General features: G+C 31.5%; 2 protein-coding genes across 8 annotated transcripts; one reads left to right on the forward strand and one right to left on the reverse strand.

Annotated features, from left to right (window-relative positions):
* Positions 1–9,021: 9,021 nt before the first annotated feature.
* On the reverse strand, positions 9,022–14,240 carry LOC112771263 (plant cysteine oxidase 4). Of its 4 annotated transcripts, none has more exons than XM_025815951.3 (6): positions 14,000–14,240; positions 12,978–13,165; positions 12,086–12,231; positions 11,837–11,984; positions 9,472–9,669; positions 9,022–9,388 (listed from the first exon to the last, which is right to left on the reverse strand). In XM_025815951.3, the coding sequence occupies exons 2-6, from the start codon at positions 13,078–13,080 to the stop codon at positions 9,273–9,275; spliced, it is 711 nt and encodes a 236-aa protein (XP_025671736.1). In that variant the 5' UTR covers positions 13,081–13,165; positions 14,000–14,240; the 3' UTR covers positions 9,022–9,272. The 4 variants fall into 4 exon arrangements, with proteins under 4 accessions (XP_025671736.1, XP_025671733.1, XP_025671735.1 ...); XM_025815948.3 differs by having other exon boundaries at positions 12,978–13,278; positions 14,000–14,212; XM_025815950.3 differs by having other exon boundaries at positions 12,978–13,168; positions 14,000–14,204.
* Positions 14,241–14,991: 751 nt separating this feature from the next.
* LOC112771404 (uncharacterized) lies at positions 14,992–20,583 on the forward strand. 4 transcript variants are annotated; one of them, XM_072225362.1, is made up of 9 exons: positions 15,022–15,170; positions 15,549–15,786; positions 15,898–16,071; positions 16,164–16,247; positions 16,938–17,011; positions 17,130–17,688; positions 17,851–17,925; positions 19,559–19,641; positions 19,785–20,583. In XM_072225362.1, the coding sequence occupies exons 2-9, from the start codon at positions 15,549–15,551 to the stop codon at positions 20,370–20,372; spliced, it is 1,875 nt and encodes a 624-aa protein (XP_072081463.1). In that variant the 5' UTR covers positions 15,022–15,170; the 3' UTR covers positions 20,373–20,583. The 4 variants fall into 4 exon arrangements, with proteins under 4 accessions (XP_072081461.1, XP_029151001.1, XP_072081463.1 ...); XM_072225360.1 differs by having other exon boundaries at positions 14,992–15,170; positions 15,549–16,071; XM_029295168.2 differs by having other exon boundaries at positions 15,013–15,170; positions 15,518–16,071.
* Positions 20,584–21,881: the final 1,298 nt, after the last annotated feature.

The following is a 21,881-nucleotide window of genomic DNA, read 5'->3' on the forward strand; positions in this document are numbered from 1 at the left end:
AATAATGAATGGAAAAATTGAATGTTGAAATGGCATTCTCAATCAAATATTCTCACACACTATTAATTAATTAATTAATATAAATATTTTACATACATGTGTGAAGAGAAGACCATGGTCGGACAAATCATTATTTTAAAAACATTTGAATTATGGCAACTAAATTTCACCATGAGATGAGATCAAATAATTAAACATGTACACACATGACCCCTATCTTGGATTATTCACAATCATGTGATTTCTTTTTATCTCTTTTTACTTTTTCCAATTTTTCTATCACACCTCTCTTAGCTTCTCTCTCTAAGAATTTCATTCCATCCTTCTTGATGCCCATATAATCTCTCCGTGATAACAATCAGTTGACCTCTGTTACTGACAGCTCCTACTTCTGATCTTTTCTTTTATTAGTCGTTAACATTAATAATTGAAACTAATTAATCTTAATAAGTTGCAATCGTAGTATGTAGTAATATTATTATTGGCAGGCTTATATATATATTTTGACCATGACTATTGTGTAACTGTTTTTTTAGTTTTTCTCGGTATTTTCTACATGTTAAGACAATAACTAATCCGTCATGCATTAAAATTTTATTTAAAAGTTATTGTTTGTCGATGAATTACTGCATACAAAAAAAATTTTTCGAACAATCAATACTTATTTAAGTGAACTAATGAATTAATCTAATTTTATGACCGTGTAACTAGGACTCTTGGCTCCCCTCTATGTATATAGCACACAACAAACACATCACTTTCCTTGTTACTTTCTTAGCATGTTCATTCCATTATTAGAATCACTGCATTTTGATCAGTGCTATCCAATTCCTTTTAATCTGCTATTATTTTTTCTTAATAGAGTATACTTTAGTTTTAATTTGTTAATTATAACTAGTGTTGCCCTATAACTGAAAAAAAAAATATACCAATTTCCATTATTTTGTAAACTGAATTAATACATTTTTTTATTCTTTGTATTTGAGATATAATAATTTATGTGATTTTTTTATCAGCTTAAACTTTTAATTTGGATAAAGTGATTTTATGATATAGTATCATATTTTCTATGACTGAAATGTCTAAAGTTTGATCTTGATTAAATGAAAAATAATTTAGTATGTATAAGATAAATTAAAAAAAAAATTATGCAAAAATTCGCACAAATTCAAAATAGAAATTTTGTGTAAAAAATGTATTAGAAATATAATTATTTATATTTTTTTATTAATTTAAATTAAAAAAAATGATTTTATGGGTGTGAAATCTATATATCATCATATGATAGTAAAATATATATGTCTAGTTAGTGCACTAAATTAAACAAGAGTGAATAGATATCTATCTATATATATATATATATAATCATAAACCCTAAACTCATTAATGGTATATCCCTAATAAAAGCTCCAATAGAAAATTATACTATTGATGATCTGATAATATATATGTTGGTCTATGACAGAAGATATATAACTCTCATTCAATTAAGTGCTTGGACTTAGCTTAGCTTGTAAACAAAGAACTTTTGGTATATTCATCAATTCAAAATTTTGTCCTAGTAACACTACAAGGACTTTTGCTTATGTTTTTCAATTTTCATTATAGTTGGGAAAAACAAAGGTCTTATTAGGTAGTTCCTACTACACTTAAAAATATACTACCTGTGCTCCAAATCCCTAAGTGTTACAAAAGAATCCAATATATATTATTATCTACTACCTCGAAATGTTCATGTCATCAGTATGTCTTAATTTATATATATATATATACGAGGACATTGGTAATGATATGTAAGGGCAGAAGTATTTCTACTATATGCTTCTCATGTCTCGTTGATCATTTCATGAATGCTAGCTATGATTTTTCCTAAAAAAAAGAAAATAAAAAAATAAAAAACATCTCAGCTAAGCAAGGATACAGGTAAACAAAAGTAGGAGGTAAAATATAAAGATGAATTTTATGATGTTTATTATTTTATGTCTAATTTTGTTTTAATTTATTTTTTGTAATAAATTTTAAATATTTAAAAATTATTTATTTATATATTAATTAAATATTAATTTTTAAACCTGTTTTTAACTAGTTAAGCATAAGGTTTTAGACATTATTGTAACAATCACCAAATATAAATTACAGTCTTTTAAAAACTTAAATTAATAAAAGAAAATATATATCTATTTATATCTCCAACAGAATGATATGGATAATAATGAAGCTATTAATAAGCTAATTCTTAAACATATAGTTATACAAACTTGAATACATGCTTTTGGAGGGCGGAAAATGTGTTTTTATAACAATTATCACCACTAGACACCAATATAATGTAATGAATTGTGTTGTTTCTAACTCTTTTTTTTACATGTTTAATATAATCAGTGCCATTTCATCAAGTGATGAAGACACAAATAAAAACATATATTTCTCATAGTCTATGAAAATTTGTGAATTTCTCATTATCATGAATTAACTTTTTAATTCAAATTTATTATTATTGTAAATCTTATATTTTTTTCAATAATAGTAAGATCTCTATAATATTTATAATAAGTGTAGGTAAGCATCATGTCTCACCTTTTGAGTTAGAGCCTATTAGAATAATTTAGATCTATTCAATTTTAAAGTGATTATTTCTGAAGTTTTTAATTAGACATATAACGTTTATACCTTCAGCTACCTAGCTAATTAGACACTAATATTGATACGGTGGTTGAGATTTAGCTATAGAAATTTTATATTTCTTCTGACATGCATAATGGTATAAATATATTTGTGAGGCGCTAAAACCGTGGCAAATTTCACTCCCCTAGCTAGCAAAATCCAATCAGCAACTCGCCATTGATCCTTAATTCCTAGAGCTTCACAACAGAACTGCAGGATAGCAAAACAAGTTTTTAAAAAATGAAATAATAATAATAATAATGTATACATATACATATATAGGTTTTATTTTTTGTGCACATATATATACTATATGCTAGTTAATTTATTTGGCACAAATAAAATAGACAAAATGAGACAAATAGGGAGAGAATTTTGCTAGTATGGTATTTGCTAATAAAAATACAAGTAGTATAAAGTTTTATGAAATTTTAAATGCAGTTAATGCATTCTTTTAAATAATTTCACTAATACGGAAAATAATTTTGAGTAAAAAAAAAAACAATTTTGTTTTTCACTAACAATGTCTACTTCCTTCATTCACTTTTTATTTTTTAAAAATAATTTTTAATTTCTAAAATTTTTAAAATATATAATTAATTCTCTCTAAATTATATAATGGCCCAAAGTCCATCAAGATGCATTATGTTATTCTTTCCATTGGAGAACTTGCCATGTTCAAATAATATATAGGACTGGATTTGAAACGCTCGAAGCTAAGTTTGTTTCCATACACGTAATATATACCGACAATAAATTTGAGGAGAACAAGGTAAATATGTTGAAAAATTACAAACCAAGAGAAGTACTATAAACATATATAATAAAACGAAGGATAATTCATGCCATGGTAAAAGATATATAATAAGACACTTAGTGTCATATTTGATAATTCTCTAAAATTGTCTTATTTGTGGATCGCCATCCCAATTGTCCAACATTTTACTTTCTCGGGCATCTTACAAAGAATTTGAGCCATTTGTCATTAGCCCATTAAGATCATACATTTCTATATACATATAATTTTTCTATTTACTATAAAAGTTTAATTTAAATATATTTGATAGGATAAAGTATTTTATATAAACGTGTAATTAAATTTATTTTTTTAAATAATTATTTAAAAGTGAAAACTCAGGTACAGTCGACTTTACGTGAAGTTGATAACTGAGAGCCGTTAGATAATTTGACTGATTTAACTAAATTTTCATCTAACAACTCTCAACTATTAACTTTACGTGAAGTCGAATGCACCTGAGTTTTCACCTTATTTTAATGTAAAAATAGTTAATTTTACTGATATGATATTACGTTATTATTAGATGTACATATAAAATTATTTTATATTAGTAGTAAATTAAAATTAAATTCTTTCTATAATTTATATATTTTATAATATATCTATTGAATAATTTCTCACTAAAGTGTAGGTCCCAATGAGGAATCATTTTTCAAGGATTAGGAATTGGCTACAAGACACCCAAATTTGACTATTGAGTTGTGTGAACACAATTTTTATAGGTGCCTCTTGGAGGAGTATTCAAGATGGGGACAGAGAGAGAAACTTAAATGAAGACAAATATTCGAAGGATTAAACAAAGGGGTTTGGATGAGGGAGATGCTACGTATTATAAATTAAAATTATTAAATTCAATTTGGTTCTCGTGTGGACTTAGGAGAAGAAATAAAAAAAAAAAAAAGGGAATTCTCTTAGCTCTACGTACCGACTTTACAAAAACTTTCATGTTTGTCATTTTGTGTGCATGGGAGTTGACATCATAACATGTTTTATAATTTATGAACACTTTGAACAGAAGCAAAAGAATCTTTCTCAGAATAACAATTTTTATTATATTATTATGGTAAAATCTCTTGCCGGTTGGCAATGCAAAAGGTCTATTTCTGTAACCCTTTTAATTAATTATTTAATTATTTATTTATTGATGTTGTATTTTATCACATTCAATTTTCCAGGTTTTAATATCATTTTTCTAATTAGTAGTGAAGTCATTTTCATCCTGTTTTTCTACTATGACGTATACGTTTATTTTACTTTATTCCCACTTTCACACTTTCCATCTTTGATTCTTTTATGGCTGCACGCAGTAATTTTTTTTTAAATGTTTTGAAGATAATTGAAAATAATTAGTCTAAAATATTTTTAAATTATTTTATTTTGTATTCGTTATTTATATATATATATATATATATATATATATATGTGTGTGTGTGTGTGTGTGTGTGTGTGTGTGTGTGTGTGTGTGTGTGTGTGTGTGTGTGTGTGTGTGTGTGTGTTAAGTTAAATAAGATAATTTATTATTATTTTTTTTAATGTTTTCGTTTTTTTAATTTGAATATGTGGTAGAGCCGTTATTATTTCACATCCCCTTAACCTTAATGAAACACATCATAATCGCATATCATTTTCATCTTTCATAAATATTAAAAATCTTCTATTATTTCTTGCATGAAAGTTGAATGGGTAAAATAATATATAGTTATATACATACTATATATATGCACAGTGCACTACTATAGGGGTGACCTACCTATAGGGTTCAATATCCTTGTCTTAGCTTGGGTAGGAGATGCAATTTCAAAGGCCTTTTTTTTTTCTTTTTTTCAATATAAGATTTTTTACCATAATTTTTTAACAATTTTATTACATATACATACATCTTTTATAATAAATATTATTTTAATATTAATATTTTTTAACAAATATATATATATATATATATATATATATATATATAATTATAAAGCAATTTAAATACATAATTAATTGATAATAATCATATTTTTATATGAGTGTCAAGAATGTCGTTTAATATATAAATATTCCTTAAACATTATGGAACTAAGGTTCCTTTAATCTTCTCGCATAAACATATCATTACATATATAATATTAATAATTGAGTTACATTGAACGTACTTTAATATATATAATAACAGAAGGGATGCGTGAATTGATTAAATCTTGAATCCCAACAACCATAAGAAATTGACGACCAACCAACAGAATTCAAATTTCTTCAACTTAATAATTAATATACCTTTGGAATTGAGAGCATATGCAAACTAAAAATGTTATTTTTATATTAAAGTTTGTTATTTAAATTAATTATTATGTATTTGTCACATATTTATATATAAATATATGTAGTTTAATTTATATTAATATGTATTTTATATTTTAATTTATATTTTATCTTAATAATTAATTTTAATGTATACGTAAAATATATAGTTGTATTCAAACAATGACGATGCATACTTCAATAAATATCTAAATGCAACCACACTTAATTAATATATGGTCAATTATTCCTCTCCCATTATATCATAATCTGGAGAAAGAGACATAATCAAAAGATGTAACCAATCAAGAAATGAATAAGAAATGGTCAAGTTATGTTATGACTAATCTTTGGAAAATATATGCTTTTCTATTTTTATGCTTAAAGATATAACTATTGATGTATATAGATATACTTCTTTTTATTAATTTAAAATTTTAAAAGAAGTAATTTATGATGATATCTATCTTAAAAATTGATTTTGCTAGAGAATATTTTTTTCAATCAACAATTAACTAACAAAATAATGAATGAGTAAAATTTAAGGGGAGAAGATACATAAATGATCTCTAACTATATATATATATATATATATATATATATATATATATATATATATATATATATATATATATATATATATATATATATTCTACATCTAGATCATGTAAATGTAGCCATATATACATAGTATCTAGTTTTGTGCACTGTTTCCCAAGTTCAAGATCAAGTATCCGATTACACGGTCTAAGAATTTTGGCTTATTGTTTCTCATCTCATAGTAATCTGTGATTATATGAGACTTATATAAGTATAATAACAATTATAAATAAAAATAGCATGCATGCAAAGATTCTATTGTAGATGATGGTCCAAGTGCTTTCTCTCTTAGCTCGTGGATGAGTTAGCATATATAATGCCTATCTTTGCGGCGACTCTTATGCCAACACCAATTAGAAATCAAAACCATTACAAATTATTATTATTACAAAATCATATAATCTCACAAATTATATAATGCCATGCTGGATCACATCAAATTGATCACATGTCCATGTTTTGCGGTGCCTTCTAATTTATACTTAATTTGCAACCATTTTTTGGCTATTAGCAAGATTTGTATTCTGAAGAAAAAATATATATAGCTGTAGACTTTGTGGTGTTACTCAGATGGATGCTGGCTCTATAATATATGGTCTTGTTCCTATGCTTTAATTTGTTTATTTCAAGTCAGAATCTCAAGAAATTCCTTCTCTATAGAAATGATCAAGTAGGATAAGTTTATTTTATTTTAGTTATGTAAATCAGGGAGCTAGCTAGCCAGGAAGAAACTGAGCATAAACAGACTCCATCTACCCTTTTGGACATTTCAAATTAAAAATTATTTTCTTAATTCAGAAATTACCTTAATTGGTCCACGGTGATTGGTCGAAACCTTGTTAACAAGCTAGCTTAAATTCAAGGATGTGATTTTTTTCAAAGGTTCAACGGATATTATAAAATAATATATATATATATATATATATATATATATATATATATATATATATATATATATATATATATATATATATATATATCTTTGTTAAGAAATACATTTTTTTATACTTTATTATTTTAAATGGGTTAATTTTCAAAAAATCAATTCGACTCAATTGATTTACTGGATTTTTTTACTAGTTTTTTTTATAGGTTTACTGATAACGGTTTTTAATCCCGAATCGAATTGGTCTTGTTTTGGGGCTTATCTAGAACCGGATGATTGGGCTCGAATGAGAGGCCCAAACGCTAGGGGAAGGTGGTCTCTGACTTGCTTTACGTCTCGGAGCCGCCATCCGAGCTCCGAATTGTGTATGTGAAAGAATGGGTGGTGGTACCTATACTCCGATGGCTAAGTCAGCAAGGGGTTAAGAAGATTTAAAGTATTGGAACTTAAGAATACCTGAGTCAGGGTATTTATAGGTGATGAGCCAATAACTATCGTTGGAGTAGTTCCACTATTTGTGGTAGATAACCATTCTCTTTTTCTAGGAATTGTTGAGATCTCTCTTCTAGAAGTGGGTGAGAGATTTTAGGAGACAGTTACTTATTTGAATAAGTGTCATCTGCCAGCTCATGTCGCATCAGACTTTTTTTTTGTGAAAGTCGGGTGAGCAGTGAAGGCCAACCCTTGGAATTGGGCCTTTTTTAACTTGATTGGGTCTAGTTAGTGCATTGGGTCAGAGTAGGAAGAGATCTAATGACAAATTTTTTATTAGTCCGGTCGAATATGCTTATTTGGTCTAGTTTTCAGAATCAAAACTATACTTAATTAAAAAATTGACTAATTAAATTTGACTGAGAAGTTTTAAAGTTGGTGCTAGTGGCAGGATTTGCTGCCTCGCAAGTAGCTGCATCTGGGTTTAAGTTCTATGAGAGAATAAATGAACTCATGTAGTGTGTGTGAGTGTATTGTGAGTGTATAATACATGAGTTAAGCCTAGGATTAGGGATTATCTAATCCATCTGACCAAAAAAAAAAGAGCTATCAATAACTTTAGAAAACGGTCTATTAGAGCTTTTTCATTACCGAAACTTGAAGTCTTAACAAGAAAAAGCAACTACCACTTCAACTAACCTCATGTTAATTGTTGGTATGTTAATTAATGTTAACCAATATTGTCATAAAAATAACTTGCCAAAAAGTTAATTATGTGTTTGATATTAGTTGACATTTTACTCTTTAAAAGATAAAATGTTAACTTTTTAGTCTTCGAAACTCTCTTTTATCTTAATATTTTACGAATTCAAATACTTCTGAAAAATCACTAGAGAAGAAAATATATGAATTTAAACTTCTGTAAATATGAAGTTGATATACAATATATTTCATATTCAAAAAATAAAATTTTAAATCAAGGATCCTTTAAAGATTCATTATTTAGTTACTATTTTTATTTTATACACGAGTTATATTAAGCAGAATACTCATCCTAATCCAAAATCAAATCATGTCCCATTGACAATAGATACACCATTGGTATTTAAACTTTATAAAAAAATTTCCATTTTCCCCAAGGCTTCTATTCTATACATATAAAGAAAGTGTAGTTCAACTCATGCATGCAGCATGCTAATGGTGCTAACTGCTAATGCAAATAAACTTCAATCAGAATTATATTCTTTCGCACTATATTAAGCAAACAAAATTTAATAGGAGCCCACTCACTCATCATATGACTGAGATTCTGTCTTTTTTTTTTCCTTTCTCCACTCAAATTCTGAAACTCTTCTAATGGATTAAACCGAGGCCAGGGACTTATGACTTATATATAGAGAAACTGCAACAACAACCATAGTGCATTGTGTTATGTACAAGCCAAAATGCCTAGCTGAAATGGCCCTAGGAATATAATTATTATATAGCATTGGCTTTTCTGGACACAATTTCCCTTTGTTGTAACTTGTAATTTGTAAACCTAAATAGATAGTAAGCGAATTTCTCTCTCTAGTGTTAAAATTACACAAAACATAGAAAGGTATGCCTTTAAGTTCTAATAACCGGACCCTTGTACAGCCCTCTCCGGATAACAAAGTCAGGTGGTTCAAATTCTTCCAACCATGTTATGTCGGAAAATGTGACCCCGTTGAACTCAAAGTTGCCTGCAATTGAAACAAAAACATGTGGTTTGGTTAAGAGAAGAGAAGGCAACTGGCGAAATTTCGACCATGCTGGATGTAAATACCTGGGAGATCGTTCCTTTCGCGGAAGTAAGAGCAGTGTCTTCCACTGTCTGCAGAGTAAGGCGGAGATAACACATCCAGGATTGCACAAGGAGTTATGGCTCTAAAACAATGTATGTTTCCTCCGTGAGTTGGATAAAGAACCGTGGTTGGAGTTGGCGCCATCATCTCCGTATCTTTGACAAGTTTTGCAGGTCTAGCTGTCAATAACAAGTTTGTTGGACCCCATAAACCAAACTGATTAATCTCCTCCATTCTTAAAAAAAAATAAAATAAAAAAATACAAGAAGATTTTACTAAGATAAAAGAAATGCTAGTACAAGGAGGAGGACAGACATTCTCTGTCGAGAAACAAGAACACACAACAACAAAACCTTATCCTATTATAGTATGCACTGTTAAACCACAAATACAGTATGCACTATGCACCTTTAAAAAAACAGTAACAAATCTAGTATGCACTATTAAAAAAACATGAAAAATTTGAGAAACTCACAAAGAAATTAGGAGAAATAAAAATGACCTATTAAAATATGGAAGCTAAAAAAGCTCGAAAACAAGAAGATGACTTGGATCAGAACCAAAAAGGGAGAAGGAGAATGAAGGTATCAGGGGAACCCAAGAGGAAAAGAAGGTATCAGGGAAACCCATGAGTGAAAGAAGGTATCAGGGGAACCCATGAGTAAAAGAAGGTATCAGGGGAACCTATGAGTGAAGGAAAGAAGGAAAAGTTCTGAGAGTTTGGTATAGCATTAATGAAAGATTTACGAAGTTGGAGTAAAAGAGAGTAAAAGAGAGAAAAAAAAGGATCGATAGTTAGAAGAGAAGAGGAAGAGAAGAACTAAGAAGAGAAAGAAAGGTGAAAAAAGTAACGATGATAGAGACCCAAACGACGATCTTAAACCTCCGACACCACATCCCAATTTTTATTTATATCTTATTTTATTTAATTTTTGTTAAATCTGAGTAAATATTAAAATAAAAATTACTAGAAAGATTATGGTAATTACAAAATTACAAAAAAAGGTTTAAATTGGTACAAATTTTTTCATGTCAATTAAGTCAAATTGGTTTATAATTTTTTTTGTAATCATAGTATTTGTCTCATGCTAATGGAAAAAAAGAACGGAGTGGATGTTTTGCTGCAATTTAACACTGAAGAATAAACATGTGATACACCCAAGAAATTTATATTAAACTAGATGTTGTGTTGGGTATGGGTGAGTCTGTGGAAACAAAAGATTTTTGTGGGAGAATTCTACCCAATGAATAGTATCTTCGAAAATCAGAATTCTAATCCTAAATAAGATTCTAATTTAAGCAAAACAATTGTGAGAGATAAATTACAAAAGTTGATTCATATTAAGTTGGTATATTTTTACTTTGACGGGCATGTGATGATTCACATGAAAAACCAAGCATTTCCAATCCTTGTGATAAGTGCAGACCTTCATATACCTCTTACTGCAGGGATTTATACAAATATTAAAAGAAAATAACACACATAACTGAGACAGTATTTCTTTGAATTGACAAAGCTTTAGAAAGAGGAAAAACCATTCCCAAGAAATGCAAATACAACTTTAGGCTATTTTAGTAGTTAAAGTTGAAGATATTATAAACTTAGTTCATTACTTGGCATGCTAACAACAAATCATCTCTATCACAGTATCAGTCACAATTTTAGTTTCGTATCTCCTAAGCAGAAAAGAATTAATGTTGTTGTTGTGCTACCCAACCACAGATTAAGAAAACAATCACAAGAGTGAGTTTTTTCTAGTTCAGAAAACTGATATCTAATAAGAATTTAAAAAGCTAGATTCAAGTCAAGGCAAGTTGAGGCTAAACTGACAAGAACAAAGGAATTCTAGGGCAAATTCTAAGGCAATTAAATCAATAGTTAGAACATACATTAGAATTCAGTCAAAATTATTCAATGTGACAAAGCATATTGATATTACTAAGCCTATAAATTCACAGAACAAGCCGTATTGCAAATATCTAGTAGCTCGAGCCAATGAACCAGTGTTTATACCAAAAAGGAACAGCAAGATTCATACAAATGATCATAACACTATATGGCAGTTCACAGTTCCTAGACAATTATATATTGCTGTGCACGATTTTAATATTTTTCACTAATAAGTGAGACCTCGGACTATTTTGCACATAGTTTCAGTGTTTTCCTAGTAGTTGGCAGCCACGAACAATATTGAAGAATGATAACATATTTTCATCTTGTCTTACCTCAATAACAAGTGTTGTGTAGTCACCACATTCAACACTTGACACTTTTTTTTTCAAGGTATGGCCAACTAAAAATTGGATGAGTTAACATGAAAGCGGGGAAAACCATAGAGAACAAACCTTCAGCTGGATCATTTGGGGTAGAGGGATCGATCCAGTCATACGATTTAACATGCATTGATCCATATAAGAGCTTGCTGAACACTGTCATTCCGGGATGATTATGCAGAGGAATAACAGATGAAGGGGGCATGCAGAAAATTCCTATCTACAAGGGATAAAATTATTGATCAAACTTCATGTAGTTATATTATAAAATTGCTGATAATGACATAAAGTTGATGTGGAGCTATGGGACTTAATACTTACAGAGAAGCTGTTGGACTCATGTAAATGCAAGTATTTGATTGGAGGTAATGGTTGAATGCCCCCATTACGCTCAAGCATTGCTCCAGACCAGTTCCTAACCGCTTGTGCCTCCTGTTCAAGACCAACATCTGATGGCTTGATTTTTTCTGAAACGTTTTGTTAAAAGGCATTAAGAAAATGTCAGTTGGAAAGGAAAAATATTATGTGGTAAGATAAAGATAATCTAACATAAATCATATGATACCATAAGTTGCATGGTTTAAGAACTTGGACCTATATTCCAAAGTGACGAGGAGCTTGAAGGAAATGAAAACGTATGATGCAAACTTAGGATGTAACCAGCTGACCAATTTCAAACTCACTCCAAATTTCAACCTTTTTTATGCTAAAGTACAAATTGTCCAGTAAATTAATTCAAGAATGACAAATGGAAAAGAAGTTTACAAAAATAGCTTCACTATAAACTTATATTTATTTCCGTCTTAACTTTCTTAAATTTAAACAGAAAATCGGGATCCTTCTTTCACACTCGAAAAGAAGACTAGATCATCCAAAGTTTCAAGGGAGACTCATATTCAACTCTCAAGTAGAAAATTACTGACAAACTGTCTTTACTAGCCCTAGAAATTTAACTGAGAACAATGAATTATATTCGACTTAACTCATATCCTAATTATTCATCAATATGTATCACAACTCATCAAGTAAACGTATTTCACATTTTCACAAGTTTTTCACAACTCACAAGTGATGTTAACTCATTGAATTCATTGTGAATATGATTATATGCAAATTATTTGCATGAACAACAAAATAAAGTGTCCTCAAAAAGATCAGAAACTAAATTACAGAGAAGAAAATACTAAGAAAAAAAAGAGAAAGGGCAATATACCTAACTTCTCGCGAACTTTTTCAATAGCTTCGTCAGACACAGGTCCATCAGATGAAAGGGATGTATTACATAACCTATAAAGTCTCTGAACATAATACGGCATGTTGTCGAGGTGTGATCAACTTATCTACTCAGAACAAAGCTCCGAAAGCAGCAAGCCGACAACACCTCCTGAGCAGCTTATCAATCTACTGGGTATACAATTGGATAATAACTGTAATTTAGTTTCAGAATCAAAACCAACAGGTTATGAATCTGAATATCTGTGGATGTTCCTTCACAGCTAATCTAATTTATGGGCCTATTGGACAAGACAAGAACGGTAGCATAATTTATTATGAGTCATACTCCAGAGTTCAGACATATTTATCATAACAAATCTAACAACAAATCACTAAACAATGATATATATAGAGTTATATAAATATGCAGACATTTGGGGAAACCACTATCTATTCCAGTACTCAAGATTTAATACCATTTTGTCTATAGTATCTCCAAATATAGCTATATATAAGGGAAATGTTTGGTAACCAAAAAGAATTAACCAAAATAAACCAGAACTTACCTTAATTATCATTCATTAACAACAATTAATGAATGTTTAATGAATGCTAAATAAGATAACTTGTGGCGTTTTTTTCTCTCCCTAGCATTATATACAAATAGCCCCAGAAGCTATACACAAATATAAAATCCAAATCCCTTCACTGCAAGTTATATTTAATGAACAAAAGAACACTCCTTTTCATTTTTTCTTTTTAAAATTTTCTTTCTTAATTCAGAAAGAGTAATGAATATAGTATACACTGTTAAAAAACACGGAAAAAGTTGAGGAACAGTTAAACCACAGAGAAATTGGGAGAAACAACAGTGACCCATTAAAATATGGAAGCTGAAAAAGGTTGGAAACACATGAAGAAGATTACTTGGTTCAGAACCACAAATGAGGCATGAGATTCCAGCTGAAAAAATATTAGCGGTGCAGAGAGAAAGGGAGAAGAAGAAGAAGAAGGAGGTACCTGGGAAACCCATAAGGGAAGGAGAGAAGGAAAGGTTCTCGAGAGTGTGATACAGCAATGATGGAAGAAGATTTGAGCAGGTTGGAGTAAAAGAGGAAAAGAGAGAGAAAGGGATCGATAGTTATAAGAGAAGAAGAACAAAGAAGAGAAAGAGAGGCGAAAATAGGATCAATGATAGTGACCCAAATGAAGATCTTCAACTTCAACACCACCACATCCCAATTTTTATTTATATTTGATTTTATTTTATTTTTATTAAATCTAAATAAATATTAAAATAAAAAATTTCTAGAAAGATTACGATTCCAGGTTCAAATTGGTGCAATTTTTTTCCATGTCAATTAAGCCAAATTGGTCTATAATTTTGTTTTTGTAACCATAGTATTTGTCTCTTGCTAGTGTTAATGCAACAAGACAATATTATTTATGAGAAAATTAATTATCAACATTAAAATCATTACGTCACAAGAGATAGAAAAAAATGATACCAGGATTAATAATCGAAATGGAAAAATTGCTTATTTGAAATATGTTAATCACCCGGTATGTTAAAAATTAGTTAGTTTAACAAATCAATGAAGAATTGCATTTTTGTTAGTACAATCTAAATATTTATGAGTTTTAAAATAAGGTTTTTTCCAATTTTAACACTTCACTATTTTTTTTTTTGTTAATCTATTTATAGAAATATTAAATTCTTCTTCAATACAAATAATTTTTCAATATTTTTGTGTGTGTTAATTTAATATTTAGTTTAGTTTAATATTTCTATTAATTATGAACATTAATTTTTTTTCCTCTGGTAAAATTACTTCGCTTTTTTTATTACAACTTCAAGGATCAAAGCGTTGCTTAGAATTGATTCAATCAGTAATGAACTAATGTTCTTTATTTGTTTAATTTTTTTTAGTTTTTACTGTGTAAAAAAAATTAAAATCCACTATTTTATTTTTCTTTTGTAGTTTTAATGTTTTATTCATTTCATTGCCTCCTCCCATTCCATATCATTCTGCATTCTCATTCTAAAAAGTTCAAATAGTTGACTAAACTTTACCCAAGTCAATTCCTCGTCTTTCCCACTCTTCCAAACACGCCCTTAACACACTCAAGAAAAGAGTGAATGCAACACCGTCATCGCGGATGATCAAATTGCTCAATACCGTCCATTGAGGTTTCCATCCTAATCTATTGCATTTTTTTATTATGAAATTTAGTTATGATCATAAATGTTTCATATGGTACTATGATGTAATACACATGATTCTGAGGTAAGTTATGTCAATTGGCTACGCAACTTGATTCATTGTACCTTTCTTTGAAGAAAAGTTTTTTTTTTTTTTTGTGGGGGGAGGGGGGGGGGGTTATTCAATCTTTTTTTTATCTTCTCTTTATTTACTTTTGTAAAATAAATCAAAACTGAATTGAAACATCAAAAAACACGTTTTTAGACAAAAAAGTTATTCTGGGAAAAAGTATCACTGATTTTTTATCTGGCCAATCAAAATTGGGTGTTTACAGTTCATGATCAGTGGTTAGTGTTGACTTGCAGATGGCAAGTCTTCTTTCTTGTTCATCTCTTCCTTCTCCACGGCAGGGCTTCACTAAGCTGAATGTGAATGGCTGGTCATTTGACACTGATCACAGAGCTGGATTTGGTTGTCATCTTACAGATGATTGTGGCGGTTGGTTGGTTGGAATTTCTGGATTTTTGGGGAACACTTCAATTCTATATGCTGAGTTGTTTGCTGTCGAAAGAGGCCTCCTTCTCGCCTGGGATTGGGGGATCCGTAAGCTTCTTTGTCATTCGGATTCTTTAATGGCTGTGACTTTGGTGTCTGATAATCTTGACTATCACCATCAATATGCTGGATTGATGGCTGATATCCAAAATTTGTTAGGCCGAGATTGGGAGGTGCAAGTTCAGCACACTCTAAGAGGAATGAACTCTTGTGCTGATTTGTTGGCGAAGAAAGGGGCTAGGGATGACGATGCACTCAAGGTCTGGCTTCTACCTCCACTACCAATGAAGTGCTTGATGATAAATGATTCCATGGATGTTCCTTGTGTTTATGGTTGAGTTCTGAGCATTCTTTACGTTTTTAGATTATTTATTAAAAGTACTTAGCTGGTCTGAGAGTGATAAATTTTAAATTGTTGTCTACAGATTATACCGGGACAAGCAATGCTGTTTCTAGTAGCACTTCATCAAGCACCGAGCCTCTTGATGAAGATACAAAAAATCTAGATTGTGAGTTTGCAGTTTCATACCGGACTAATTCGTTGTGGTTTCCTGCTGTGGAATTTTTGCATGGAGTTTTGATTGAGTTTGGAGATTCTAAATATGCTAGCATTGATGGGATCATGTTTCCACTGTTTCTCTGGATAGTTGAATTTTAAGTTGAACACAGTTGCAATTAAAGATATGCTTTGTTACTATAGCTGTAAATTTACTTACCATGGCAGAGTTCTAACTGTTGGAAATTAGGAATATCATAAAATGTGTCTTGGAATTGTTTTATTGCTTTTACATAATTACTTGGAAAAGTCATATTTCTGTATTTGCTCAAGTTTGACATAGATTTAAGTATTTAACACACATATATATATACAATGCTTAAAACTGAGGTCATGATGATAGATCTTTAACTTGTTAGGTCTTCCTACAAATTGATATCATCTTGCCACTGCAACTATAAATTTGATAGTCTACAACTCAAGGCTTTTACTTCTGCTCAGTTAAAGTGTTGCAAGACTCATGTAGTAGTATATTCTTAAAGATTAATGTGTTATGGAACCACGGCTGTGTAGTCTCAGTTTAAAGTTTCTTACACCAAAATAAATTGCTTGCTTTGTTTTCCCTGTTTTTAGTCTTTTGATCATTCGCATCTCTTCCAAGCAAGTATTGCTCATGAATGTGATGATGAAGTTTTGTGTGTAGATGACAGTGATGCCAAGAATTCTAAAATGCAGGCAAGGACAGAGGAAGAACTCGCTCAAGCTCTGACTTCTCAAGTATTGCTTCTCCACTCTCTCTATCACCCAAACGCACCTCGTACATTTATTTATTTTTCCAAAAGTGCATGTATGGTTCATTTTTCATGTTTTACCATTATTGATGACAAATGTGCAGGTGGCAAGTAGTCATTTGGGTTCATCATCGCCTTCTCGGCTTGAGCCAGGTACTGTTAGTTGGGAGTTTACACCAGAGGGGTTCACAAAGCTGAATGTGGAAGGTAGCTTATGTGAAAGTCATGACCGGGCGGGCTTTGGCTGTCTGCTTAAGGATGATTGTGGTGCTTGGATTGTGGGTATTTCTGGTTTTCTTGGGAATGTTTCCATTCTATATGCTGAGTTGATTGCTTTGAAAAGGGGCCTCATTCTAGCTTGGGATTGGGGCATCCGTATGCTTCTTTGTCATTCGGATTCTTTAATGGTAGTGTCTTTGGTATCTGGTGATCTTGACTATCAACATGAATATGCTGGATTGGTGGCTGATATCCAAAATCTACTTGAGCGAGATTGGGAGGTGCATGTTGAGCGCACACCTAGTAAAGGGGTATCTTCTGCTGATTGGTTAGCTAAGCAAGGGGCTAACGATGTTGATGCTCTAAAGATCTGGCTTTTACCTCCACTACCAATGAACTTCTCGCTGATGGGCGAAGATTCCATGGATGTTCCTTGTGTTTATGGTAGAGTTATAATTTTTTCTCACATTTTTAGCTTGAACTTATTTATTTATTTGTTATTTATTTTTCTTTTAATATTAGCTGGTCTGAGGGTGATTATTATTATTATTATTATTATTATTATTATTATTATTATTATTATTATTATCAAATTGTTGTATGCAGATTTTACTGGGACATATGAAGCTGGCACTTCATTGATCATCAGTTCGCCCGATGAAGATACAGAGAATCCAGATTGTGAGTCTGCACATTCATACTGGTCTATTTCATGGTTTGATTTTTTTCTACAGTTGAAACAACCTTGTTGCAGCACCTGTTGTTGATGATCAGGTTTCTGCTGTTTCTGCAGTTAAATAGTTCTATTTTGAGTTTGAAGAATGTGGCATGTTTTTTTGTAAATAAATATAGAAAAAGAAAGAGTAGAAGAATGTGGGGTGAAAATGGAGTTTCTGCATTATACCATCAAACAACTCGTATATTTACTTGCCACAGCAGAGTTCTAACGGCTTTAAATATATAAAAATGATTATTTCCCTAAATACTCACAAAGAAAAATGGTCACCAAAATGCGCACAATATTATTATTATTATTCACCTTATTATTATTATTATTATTATTATTATTATTATTATTATTATTATTATTATTATTCACCACTGTCCATTTCGTGTGCGCCGGGTGAGAAATGGCCAACGGCTCCATTTCACATGCACTCCCATGGGTCGGATTGTCAGCTGTCCATTACCCATTTCGCGGGCGCCATGGGAGAATTGGTATGCATTTCCGTTTCGCAGGTGCCAACAGTGAAATTTGCGCATTTTGGTGACCATTTTTCTTTACGCGTATTCAGGGAAATAATCATTTTTATATATTTATTTGTATAAAAAAGTCGAAGTCTAACTGTCAAAGTTTTGGAGTATTATAAAAGTGTGTGCAATGACATGTTTAATTCATGTAGCTGACTCACCTAGTGGGATATAGTTTTGTTGTTGTTTTAGATATGTCTGTTACATAACTGAAGTTGGAACTAATATCTCTATATTAGCTCATGTATGGGTTTAACTTGTGCAATTTAATTTTCTTTGTTTGATTTGCTCTCTCAAAACAGTTAGGTAGTGTTTGTTTCCGGTTATTGGAACTAAGACTAGGGACTGAGACTCAGTATTGTATTTGGTGGTCAGAGACAAACTAAAATTTTAGTTCCGGGACACAAAATTTCAGTCTCTTCAGTACCTCCAAAAAGTGAGAACAGAGAGGACTGAAATTTCTGTGACGGGAGACTGAAACTTTAACATTTCTTTCCAAAAATATTCTTATTTAACTTTTTAAATTCCAAATCTATCCCTCAATCTTCATATTTATCTTAAACTAAACATGATACTTAGACATAATTCAGTTTAGTATATTTTACGCCAAACACAATAAAAATATTTAATTTAGTCTCTGGCTCTCAGTCTTAGTCTCCCTTCCAAAAGCAACCGTATAGAAGCTTATGCTAGCTTTTCTCCGAACCAAAATGACATGTAAATTTAAGTGAACTTAGTTTAATTCAGCATATTCCGATAATTAGTCGAACTGGTGATCAACCAATATAACAGTAATTTTTGTCATTTTTTGTTGTCTACTTCTGTTGCGGTGATCATCCTTTCGTAATTTGATAAGAGTTTTCAGTCATTTTTTTTGGGGAACATAGAAACAGCAAAATAGCTTCTGCCTAAGGAAAGGAGTCCTTGCAGCATTAACCATGTCGTTATATATTCTTGAAGGAGTTATGGCCAGCCATATAAATTGCACTGCTGTCTAATCTCAGTTTAAGTTTCTTACACTAAATATTAAGTGCTTGGTGCATTCCCTTTGTTTTATGCCTAGATGATCTTGAACTGATTGAAGCCAAGAATGCTATAATGCAAGCAAGGATGGAGGAGGAACTCATTCAGGCACAGCTTGCTCAAGTATTGCATTCTACTCTCTCTTTTTTCGCCTGCCACATTTAGTTACATTCTTCATTCTTCACCAAAGAAATTCCCATTTTGTTTTGCACGCACATGCACACGCGCCTCTTATGATCGGTATTCATATTTTTCAATCTTCTCAGGATGAACCAAGGATAGTCTGTTGGGTGTGTCCGCCACAGGGGTTCGCAAAGCTGAACGTGGATGGTAGCTTTTATGAAAAACAGCAAAAAGCAGGCTTTGGCTGTTTGCTGAGGGATGATTGTGGTACTTGGGTAGTTGGCATCTCCGGCTTCCTTGAAAACAGTTCCATTCTGCATGCCGAGTTGGCTGCTGTCGAAAGAGGCCTCCTTCTAGCCTGGGATTGGGGCATCCGAAAGCTTATATGTCATTCAGACTCTATGACTGTAGTGAGCTTGGTCTCGAATGGCGGCAACCATGATCGCCATCAATTTGCTGGATTGTTGGCCAATATCCAAGAACTGTTGCAGCGAGACTGGCAGGTCCAGGTTGAGCATACTTTGAGAGAAGGGAACTCTTGTGCTGATTGGTTAGCAAAGGACGGGGCTAAAGACGATGTTGTGCTCAAGGTCTGGCTGCTAGCTCCACCGTCAATGGGTGACTTACTGATGGATGATTTCATGGGAGTCCCCTCTCTTAGACCTTCAAACCAGAAGACAGTTAGCAAGTTGGAGAGAGCCGTTCGCGCCAGATTGCGCGGCAAGAGATGAATTATACATATCACTATCACATGGTTGATGGTTCCACAAGTAAATTGTAAATTATATGTAAATATGTAAATTACCTTCCATATTTTCACAGTTGGGAGTGTTTGCATCCTGCGTATGTTGTGTGTCTGTGCATGCCTCGGTAACTTGGAAAAGGGGTTTTCCCCCTTTTATTCTTTAAAATAAAAGTTGTTTATTTTGAGAAGTTACTAAATGTTCATTGCTTCCTTTCTTTGAAGATGTTTGTATGTGAAAATTAATTATTTAAACATGTCACATAACATGTTAAATTATTAAATTATTGGTGATTTTCAATCATCATTTTTATAAGTTTAATTTTGATGTATTAACCGTGTAAAGCATTTTATATAATCACATTCATACTTTTGGATAAATATTTTTAGTTTTTTTATTGATGTGTCATTATATAATTGAATGCACATATAAAATTATTTATATTCATGATGACTTTTATGGAAGTTTTTTGTGTGTTATTCCCAAATACAGGGATGAGAGGTGTTGAACCAAAGAATGGTGGGGTTCACTTTCTCGCAGGTGTCGCATTGGGTGATTTTGATTTTTTTTTTTTTTAAATGTGAAATGGTATTTAGCTGTAAGCAAAAATTGGGTTTTTTTTATTTTAAAATCCCACTCTGTACTGAGGAGTATTTTTTGTTTTTTTAAATAGAAAAAAGTCAGAGATGCAACCAAAAAAGAATAAAATTCTAAAGAAAGCAGAAACTATCAAGAACAGACATCACAACAAAGTGGAGAAATCACCACAAAGATGCAAGCTTGTTTAAAGAAAATCGTAAAAACACAAATGACAAAAAGAAAGACACAATCTTTTTTCAAAAGGATCGAGACTCTCAGAAGCAAAATAAAAATCACATGCAACAGTTAGGATACACAAAAAAGGCAACAAAAAGCATAAAAGAAAAGAAAATGCCAACCTAAGGAGGAAGAAGAAACGAACGCGAGGGGAGGATCAGGAAGAAAACAGCGACAAGCCCACTCCAAACAGCCGCTCTCGAAGCAAGGAAAGGGAAACACACAGATGCGAAAACAGAGGGTGTAGAGGAACGAAAACGTCTTGCGAACAACAAGCAAAGAAGACGGAGAAAAGCTAGGGGAGGAAACTGTAAAGTGAATGATTTGAAAAAATTCAAAGTGAGGTGCCAAAGAGGGAAAAAGGAAACGGAAAAGGGGTATTAATGAGCTTTTAAACCCTCGCACGTTTCCTAGAAAAGTGCAACGCGCGCTACAATTAAAAAAGAGGAAAACGCTTCGCATTCAAAGGAACCCAGCAGGAGTTATATAAAGATCGACAAAAGACAAAATGCTCGAGCTCGACTTCTCCAAAAGAGTCGAAGTCTGAAGACGCGACCCTAAAAAAATAAAAATCAAGCTCAAGCAGGGGCACTGTTCATACCCTGGGTCGAGCTATCCGACCTAGGGAGATCGAAGATGAAGCGACCGACCTCTTCAGGTCAGGACCTCCGACCTCTTCTT

The sequence above is a fragment of the Arachis hypogaea genome, chromosome 18, assembly GCF_003086295.3.
Source record: "Arachis hypogaea cultivar Tifrunner chromosome 18, arahy.Tifrunner.gnm2.J5K5, whole genome shotgun sequence".
Classification (NCBI taxonomy): domain Eukaryota; kingdom Viridiplantae; phylum Streptophyta; class Magnoliopsida; order Fabales; family Fabaceae; genus Arachis; species Arachis hypogaea.